This window comes from Prosopis cineraria, unplaced genomic scaffold, assembly GCF_029017545.1.
Source record: "Prosopis cineraria cultivar Desert tree isolate PC_DT_omini unplaced genomic scaffold, ASM2901754v1 PC1, whole genome shotgun sequence".
Lineage (NCBI taxonomy): Eukaryota > Viridiplantae > Streptophyta > Magnoliopsida > Fabales > Fabaceae > Prosopis > Prosopis cineraria.
In genome coordinates this window covers 20,930,015-20,940,277 of record NW_026555332.1, presented here as the reverse complement: position 1 = coordinate 20,940,277, position 10,263 = coordinate 20,930,015, and the positions used below count along the sequence as shown (strand labels likewise).

General features: G+C 29.6%; 1 protein-coding gene across 1 annotated transcript; it reads right to left on the bottom strand.

Annotated features, from left to right (window-relative positions):
- Window positions 1–4,515: 4,515 nt before the first annotated feature.
- LOC129285324 (probable WRKY transcription factor 27) lies at window positions 4,516–6,611 on the bottom strand. The gene is made up of 3 exons (XM_054920962.1): window positions 5,767–6,611; window positions 5,557–5,670; window positions 4,516–5,436 (listed from the first exon to the last, which is right to left on the bottom strand). Exons 1-3 carry the CDS (start codon window positions 6,384–6,386, stop codon window positions 4,848–4,850), a joined length of 1,323 nt encoding a protein of 440 aa, XP_054776937.1. The 5' UTR covers window positions 6,387–6,611; the 3' UTR covers window positions 4,516–4,847.
- Between the last annotated feature and the right edge of the window lie 3,652 nt (window positions 6,612–10,263).

The window sequence follows — 10,263 nt, the reverse complement described above, 5'->3', positions numbered from 1 at the left end:
AGCCCAAATCCAAAATATCACAAAAACACTAAACCTAGGTATAAAACCCTTAGATAACACCCAATAATCCCATTTACATAAGTTGATTTGAACAAAACCCAAGGAAAGATGAAATCATCATCCTTCAACACCCAACTCAACAAAAAATTCTCATAGAGAGGAGGGGGAATGATTAGGAAGCTTACCTAAGTATTAATCTAGCCCAAAATGCCCTCTAAAGTGACCAAAGATTGAAGCCATAGCAAACCCAAGCTCTCTTGCCATTTCCTCTCTCGTTTTCTCTCTTCCTTTTCTCTATTTTTCAAATGTTGCCCGCTATAGATTTAACAAAAATTTCCTTTGTCCACCATGGTGCAAGGTGCATCCACAACGGAAGATGGCTTAGTAATCCTAATCTAAGAATTAGGCCCTAATCTTAAGCTCGGTTATCTAATACCCCTCCTAACCCAAAACAAAGACTGCCCAATGTTCCAACAAGTATATTAGTATTCTAAAAGCGTGATTAACTCATTTAATACTCTCATTGACTAATTTTTCCTCTCTTACCACATGAGTTCCAAAAGTTAAAATTTGAGATGTTACATATTGTAAGCACTCATCTTATTTACTCATTATTATTTTAATTTTTTAATTATCACAAAATATGATAGGTATTATGATGGGTGTTCAGAACACCCTTCATAATTCATATAATTTTTATTTTTTATAGTTTTCAAAAAAATGATTGAAAAATATGACTGGTACACTGTTTAAACACTCATCATATATATTAAAATTAAGTATGACTTTGGTGTTGTCATTCTGTACCTCTCCTTTATATTCCGGATTTTCTTAAAACCATGATATTGTGGAGTATATATCTAATATGCAGAATCATGTAGTCGTGCATAAGCCATAGATTATAAACCAAATGTAATTCAAAATGTGTAATAGATTATAAACCAATCATTTCATATAAGTTGTAATATTCTCCTTCTTATCTTTTTATAAGACATTTTTAAACAGCTTATTAGAACTAAGAAAATGTGGTTAAACTATTAATTTTGTCTAAAAAAATTAATGAATTTTTAATTTTATCCATGTTTAAGCCACACGTTATACAAATATTGAAAATTATTACATTCTCTCACATTTTTCAATACACTTTTGGTGGAGATAACATTAGAAAGATATAATAAATATTTAATCAAATCACTTATGAAAAAGAACAATATAATCATCTCTCCTAGATTTAATATGTGTCTTATAATAAGAATTAGATATACTCCTTTAGTCTAATTTATAGGACAAAGAGAGAAAAAAAAGTTTAGTTCTATTTACAGGGTAATTGTCAATTTTAATTTTTCTCTCTATATTTTTGCCCTTATTAGATATTTTAAACAAAAATATTAGTAATGATATTTAAGAATATTTATTAGGGTTAAAGGTGAAAACTTATTAAATTTTAAGACAAAATTAATGAGATTTAAGTTTTTTTTAATTTTAATAAAATATATTAAAAGTAATTTATAAATAAGATTAGAGAGAGTAAGACACTTTGAGAGACACCCTCAGATCATTTGTTCCATTTGTGCAAACAAGATTTACATCACCGTTTACCAAAACAGCCAATAGTTCATGAGGGCCGGGCGCCTTCAAAATTGTGCTTCTTATCCACTCAAAGTTACCCAAACCAGAGCATGACTCTATGCGAAAAGTCTGGTCAATCCATCTATTCTCACTCATCTAATTTAATTTTGCTTGCCAATTTCAACTTGCATCACCCCTATTTCACATCATTTTAATATATTATACTCGCCATTATATAAATCCCTCCATTTTCCACAGTTGCACTATTAAATTCGTGTTTAGATTTAGTAGTCATCCAATGAAAATGACTATTCTATTTATTATTTTTCTTCATATAATTAAACTTGAAAAGCCCTTTCCATTTTTGCAAGCAAATCAAAATTACTTCCTCCATCCCTATATAAAGAATGTTTTATAAAAGTTTGTTTTGTCCTTACATATAAAGGATGTCATCATGTTTTTGAGTAACTAGACAATTTTATCATTGTCTTAGAAAAAAAAAAGTATTAGTTGTGTGTTTTACTCAAAACCATCATGATATTAATTGACATTATTAAGGGCAAAATTAAAAAATTATTGTGATTTAATAGGGTTTCAACTAAATAACACATTTTTATTAATATGCATGATTCAGTTAAAAACACCTTATATATAGGAATGAAGGAAATGTATACTCTTTCTAAACTTATTTATAAGGTAGAGAGAAAATTTTTTTATCCTAATTATAAAGCAGGTCATTTACTTTTTTCTTCTAATCCCATATTAAATTTTGTATATGTTATTAAAGTATGCATATTTAATAAGGGTAAATTTAAAAATTTATTAAATTATTAAATAGAATTAATGAGTTTTAAAGTTTTTTTTTAATTTTAGTAAACTATGACACATAGTGACTTAAAATAATACCACAATAACAATCTATTTTGCTTCACTATAATATATTACTTTTTTTATTTTACCCCTAAAAATAATATATTAATATTTTATTTTATTTTTATTCTTTTTTAAATAAAAATATATTAAACTTTCAAAATAAGAAAATGTTAAGAGATTCAATCTTAACAAGTTCGGTTTGAAGGTAAGAGTAACTTAAATATATACACGAGGAAATTAAGTATTTTTTATATAAAAATGATACTCATAATTTATTTACTTTTTAAAAAAGTTACGTATAACTCCGTTGAGTTTCGATGAATATGCAAATGTCTTGTATTTTTAAAATGCTCTCAATTTTTATGTGACAGAGTTATTGTAATTTATCTTTTTTTAAAGAATTTCATGAAGGATATTAAGATCAATAAATATTTAAATAATTTAAGAAAATAAAACTAAAGAATGTTTGTGTCATTGATGAAACGGCCATTCAGAGATAGGATTTAGGCTCAGATTCAAATTCAAAATTAAATTTACCTTAATTATTGATTTAATTTTGAAATTTAATCATTTATCAATCAAGTATCTAAAATTTCATAGTTAACCATATTCAATTAGTCATCATGAATGTTATTTCTCTCTCAAATCGCAATGACTAATTGTATGATTATAAAATTGTAAATAATTATTGATAAAAATTAAAGGTGAAAAATCACGTCAATAATTAAAGCCAACTGATCAATTCAAAAATTTCATTATCCCACCTTTTTATTATTCAAAAAGTTTATACAAGTTCCGAAAACATATGAATAATTAATTATAACAATAAAATAATAGTAAAATTGAATGAATTCAGTTTGATTGAAATCTAACGTATGATTACTTTACTCTGTAATTAGTACTCCTCTAATACTCCCTCCACCCAAATTATAAGTTAATTTTGGAGAAATTTTCCTATTTCAAAATATAAAATAATTTAAAAAAATAATATTTTGCTAATGATATCTTTTCATTATTACTTTTTAAGTTGATAGAAAATTGAAATAATATCATAACATAATGATTAAGTTTGCAGAGACATTTTTAAAAATTTATAATTTTATTTTTTAAGAAAGTAAATGTCTAAAGTGTCATTGTTATATGTTATTAATATGTATAATCTTGTTTTAAGTTATCTTATAATTTAGGATAGAAAAAATACTATTTATAAAGCGCAAAGATAATACTTATTTTGATCATATTTATAAATATTTTAATAATTATTTTATCCACCTCTATCCTTTTGTCTTTATTAAATATTAATAAAATTATTAAATATTAAAATATTTTATTTTTATAAGGTACGTGTATTTAATAGAAATAAAATTTAAAACCCATTAAAATTTTTAAATAAAATTTTAAGTTTTCTTTTAACTTTGGTCAAAATATTAAAAGTGACATAAATGGGAACGGAGCCAGTTAATGACTAATAAACAGCAATAACAACTAAAATAATACTAATTTCCATGAATAATCTACATTGGACCGGCTCTTGTACCTAAAAATAAAAAAGATTTGACCCTGCCACCCAAGGCTGAATCGTCTCACATATCGACAAAAAATGAGCATCCCCGCGCTGCCTGGGTCACACTGACACACCCACTTATTTCCCGAATTTGTTTTTTCTTTTTTAATTATTTTTCTATTTTCTATTATCAGTTTATCACATGAACTTTTCTATCCTCTTTTAAAATTTTGACCTGTCAACAGTCACATTTTAAAATTTCTTCCTTTTATTAAATCATGTACTCCTATATTAAACTGGTATGCCTGCGTGGCCAATCATATTGTCAACGAACTGTTGGACGCGGTGAAACATTCAACTTGACAACTTCGATGGGAAGAGAGAGGGAAGCAACCACGTGCCTGATGTGGAATCATGACCGAACCGGGTTAACCATTTGATTTTATCGTTAAACCGATATTTTAACACATTTAATAAAATGACCAATCATTATCTTAATTGGTTTCATGATATTTTGGTTTTCAAGATCTTCGATTTGAAAGAGACAAAACAAAAATCAATAGGCTACATTGGACCAAAAAAACCCTTAGACAAGGATCCGAATCATCTGCAAAACTCGACAAGGCTCTCGTTAATGAGCGGTAAAAATAAAACAGAATCTCTTGTAAGAATCTTTTCCTTTACCAATATAAAACTAATTTTTTATATTTTTATTATCAGCTTTTTATTAATGCTATAGTAAGTTTTTTTTTTAAAAAAAAGATCTGATAATAAAAATATAAAAAAGAAAATAAAAACTGTGTATGTCAGTTGAATCTAACCTAACAAATTAAAAAAAGACAGAAAACTGAAACGATTGAGAGGAGCAGAGTTGTGAGAGCGAACACTGAACCGGGTTGGCTCAACCAGGACTAGACCGGCTGAGGGGGGAGAAGTGCTTTTGCAGATTAGGAGTCAAACCGGGTTCAGGATTCGGATATGACCCATCCGCCAGATTGCCACTTGTGCTATTTTCCCCTCCGCCACCAATTCCGATTCCTCCGTGGAGGTCGCCAGCACCTAGCAAGAACTTATCCATCATGGCCGCCATGTTTGGTATCAAAATTTCATCATGAGAGTCCAAGGGTAACTCATCTTCAGGAAAGGGGCTAGTGGCTTCATTGTTGCTTAACATGGGTTCGTCAGCGCACTCGTCGTTAGCCGCCACCGCCGTCAAAGGCGTTGTCGGAGAAAGCTGTGAAGATGACAATGCCCGGTTTGCTGTATTATTGCCAGGCGAAACAGATTCATCAAGAGAGTCGGGTTGACGCATCGTCGTCGTCGTCGATGGTTTGTTCCTGGTACTACCGGCGAGTGAGTTCCGGTGGGTGGGTAAGGGATGCGTGTGTTCTCCGGTGTAGGTGACGATGAACATATCTGGTTCAGTATTGCTCCGTTCTACTTGCTTCCGTGCCCCACAACCTTTTGAACTGCTGCATCTGTAATAGTTCCTGCGACATACATCGTCAGAGTTATTACAGGCGAAACCCAGAAAAATTCAGTTTTCCCGAGGAAACGACAGAAAGTGTGAGAAAAACTGAGAAATTAGAGATGTTCAGCTCAGTTCATACCTTGGATATGGAGAACCTTTAATGGGCTTTTGGCCATATTTTCTCCACGCCCACGAATCCGCCGTGAGGTTTTCAGCTGTGACATGGCAAACCATTCTTTTCTGTTGACTCTTTCTGCAGAATTACACAGTGAAAGATCTATCTGATATATATATATATATATATATATAACTTGCATATAAAACAAACAGAAATATTCCATTTCAATACCTTTTTCTCGATCTGGTTGCTTGAGCAGGTAAAGTCATACCAGAATTATTATTACTACCGCCGCCGCCACTGATCTGACCTGGTGGTATTTGAAATTGCTGTTTCTGAGGAACTAGTTGTAGTTGATTTTGGTCATGGAATTTTTGAAAGCCAGAAGAAGAAGTGGGGGATGAGGCTTGTGGAATAAAATGAGGCCTACTATTGGACGCGTAAGAAGAAGCAGATGCCACAAGTGGCGCAGTATTACAATTATCATTGTTGTTGTTGTTGTCATTTTCACTGCTACTGGACCCTGCAGCTACTGGAAAATTAGTAAAAGAGGAATTGGGATAGATGCCACAAGCACTAGTAGAGATAGTGGTGGTGGGGATAAAGGGTATAAACAATTGGTGTAGTTCTTGGAACCCATTGGTTCTGGATTGTGCCAAACTGGAAAAAGAGAGGACGTCATTTTCTTGCTTGATGAATGGTAAAGAAACGTTGACCTTGGAAGAAGAAGAAGAAGACGACGACGACGACGTAATAGAAGTAGAACTAGCAGTGGTGGTGGTGGTACTGGCGGCAAGAGAGGATGATCTGCAACCTCGCACGACGGCGGAGAGATCCCAGTCTTCGGCCATTTAGTGTGAGGAAAGAGAGAGATCTGTAAATTCCCGCAGTATCAGAGTGTGTCTGGCCAATTGAAGTGAGAACCAGAAAGAAAGAGAGAAGAAGAGAAACATAAGACAGAAGGAGATAAAAGAGATGCACAAAGGACGGCGCTGACTTTTTGGGTTAATGAAAAGCCTTAGAGAGAGAGAGAGAGAGAGAGAGAGAGAGAGAGAGAGAGGTAATGGAAGAAGCAAGAAGAATGGTGGTGGCGCACTGGCTGACTCGGGTGATTCTTAATTATTTATACCCAGAAAAATATGCAGTATTTGTTGAAAAAAAGAAAATGAAAGAAATGAAAGCGATATTATTTTTTGGCAACAAATCATATAATATTTAGTATTATTATTTTAATTGGATCCTACTTAATTACCAATTAGATATAAACTCTCGCAATATAAATATTTTGTTAATTTTTTATGGAAAAAACTTATATAATTAACTTTATATACTTTAAATTACTTATTTTTAATTAAATCAATACATGTTTATCATTTATATATTATTTATTTTATAATAAATTATTATTATTATTATTATTATTATTATATCAAAATTTAATTGTTTTAATTTGATTGAATAAAAATATATTAAATATATAAGACTAAATATATAAGTCATACGCTTTTCCCTGTTATTTATTTAGAGGAACATGTATTGACAACTTAAAATTACAAGTATGATTGAATCCAAAACCTTCCAGTTATAGAAAAACTTACATGACACCAAGCTGCAAAGTTAATAACAATATTTTGTCACGTTAAATTTAAGATTTTATTTTATCGATCCTTTAATTTTTACAAGACCCTTTTGGATGGTTTGTTTTGATCCACTGTATTAACTACTTTTTTCAAAAATTCTCTTAATTACGTCACATTTAATTAGGTGGAAAGAGGTCAGGAAAGTTTAATGATTCATAGGATTATTCTAAAATATATAAATTATTGATAAATCTAATACAAATAACTAAATTGATTAAATTTCTTCAATTCTAGTAAAATGGTTAAAAATGTCCTGTAAGTGAAAGTAGAGGAGCAGTTAAAAAAAAGAAGAAGAAGAAGAAAGAATTACATTTAAATTTCACAATATACAACTAAATCTTACAAAATTCATTAACAGTTGAGAAAAACAAAATATAAGTTATTTTAGTTTTCATTTTCATTTTATTACACTCAATTATTAATAAATTTTATAATATTTAATTATGTTTAAAGGAACTAACTTTTTTTAAAAAAAAATTGATAGTAGCGGATGGAGAAAGGTTCAATTGTTTAATTGGTGAAAAGGGGGAAATTGGGATGCCATTTAGATTGACTTTGGAAAATGTCAAAGGGAGGAACCCAGCCAAAGGTGGGAAGACGAGGACGATGATTCCGATGCCGTGAGATATGCGGTGCCTACGCTACAATATTGCCCACTTATAGTAGTACTCGATGTCCTATTGGTGTCCGCGTCCTCACGATATTGTCATTTCATGTTTGTTCCACGCGCCTCTCACGAGATTGTCACTGGTTTACTGAAAGCCAAAGATACTCTGCATCAGCGTCTTGCATTTCAAGTTACAGTTAAAGCCGAAAATAAAAATCGAGTCTGAAGGGCTAGGCTCATAGATTTTATTTAAATAAAAATTTGAATTTTAAAAATTATTTTTTAAAAAAAGTCAGGCTTGAGGATCTGATCCTGATAAGTTTTGTGAAAAAAGGCTCGGGCCCGAGCGGCCCTCCAAGCCCTGATAAACCTGATTATTTTATATATATATACACACACATATATATATTTGATTGATAATGACACAATTTAGTTAATATTTATTTTACGTGATGAAAAAGAAGTTATAAAGGTAATTGACATTGAATTTTCACCTTCATCTTCAACAAATACACTTACATTCGAGGGATCTAATGCTTTATTTGTAGATGATGAGGATGAGGAGGATTTGAGTTTTGATTAATAAATGTGTTTTGTTTAGATTTCTAAATATGTTATTTAATTTTTAAAATATTGTGTGGATTTTAATTTTAAAATATTTTAATTAATTTATAATGTTTAATTTTATTTTAATTTTTTTTTATTTTTTTGAACAGAGCTTCCGGGCCCGGCCCTGAGCCCTTTACTTAAGGGCCGAGCCTCAAAAAAGGGGTTGAAAATAGATAACTGGGCTCAAGGGCCTAGGCCCTTAAGGGCCGGGCCCGCCCGTATTCTCAGCTATAGTTTCAATGACCTTCGGCTAGGGTCAAGAATAAAGCCAAAAATATAAGATCAGGCTATATAAATTAGACTGAATATTTAGCTATAAAAGTCGGGTTGAATTAAAAAAAATTAAATCAAATAAAAATTATTTTTTTATGACTCGAACTATATAACCCATGAATCATATGAGTTAACCTTAATAGGCTATGGTTAGCCTCTTTAGCCCATATTAGTTTTTTAAAAAATTAAAAAAAAAAGAAAAAAAGGGAAAGTTTTGTGGATATAAACCATATTAAGCATGAATTATTTAGCTAGATCAATTTATATATTTTGTACAAATATTATAAATTAATATTTGATATATCTAGAATGAATTATAAAGAAATATCAAATTAGAACTTATTATTTAGGTGTATTTTTTTAAAAATTATTAAAATAAATAAATAAATGGGTTGGCAGGTTAGTCAATTTAACCTACTAACCCTCAAGGGTTGGGTTGGGTTGAGTTGGAATTTTTCCAACCCATATAAAACAGATTAAACCTAATCCAACCTACATTTCTCCCAACCCATATGAGCCAATCCATATGAGCCAAATTGGCCCATATTCCTAACTCTAGTCAAGAAGTCGGGGTATCAATTTAAATTTATTAAAGCGCGCGCGCACACACAAACAACTTGTTTAAATTTATTTTTATTTTATTTTAAAAAAATAAAATTTTTAAAATTTTAAATTAAATTTAGATTTTAAAATGTATGCTTATATTTTGATTTTAAAATTGGAGTCTATATTGCTTAATTTTAGTTTTTGCACATTATACATAGTTTGTTTTTTAAATAAAGAATATACAATATTATAATATAAATATAAAATTTCAAGAATTTAAAAATTTTTAAAAATAAAAAAATTAGTACAGGCTTGACCTTGAGCCTAATCAATAAAAGTCGGGCTTAAAGAAATGACCAATTTTATAATAATCTAGTTTTTTGGGCCTAAATCCATATAAGCTGAACTTGCCTAAACTCCAACTTGTTTGTTTTTTTTTTCATTTTTTATTCTTTTACATATTTCAGCTCAATAAATAAATATATAAATAAAACTTTGTTCTTTTACATTAATATGGATATATAAAATTTTTAACAAATTATCCATAAAAAATTGAAATCTATACTCTTAAAGAGTATATTTTGTCATCAGACTAACATTCACTAACTTGTTTTGCAAACTTTTATACTTTGTAGTTTGGTAGTTTAGTTACTATCACTAATTATAAAATTAACAACTAATAATAGCACTAATAATTAATAATTTTTGGTGAAGCATGAACATAAATTAATTGAAGTAAGTCAGCATGAGTAATCAAGTAACGTCTGTTACAATGTATACCTATTTTAGTCTGAGTGTATTTTAACCGTTGTTCTAAAGTCAAGGTTGTTAAACTCAGGGACAAAAAATAAAATGAGAAAATGGCAGTTAAGTCTTGAAAGAGAGAATTAATGACAATTCCTTGTTAAATTTTTCTAAATAATAACTTGTAAATATTGAATTCAAACCATTGTAAATACAAAATTTTCAATAACAAATAAGATATTTAAATTTTAAATATAACTCTTAGTTTGTAATTAAAACTCTTGTTTACAAATATTTAAATTAATATTT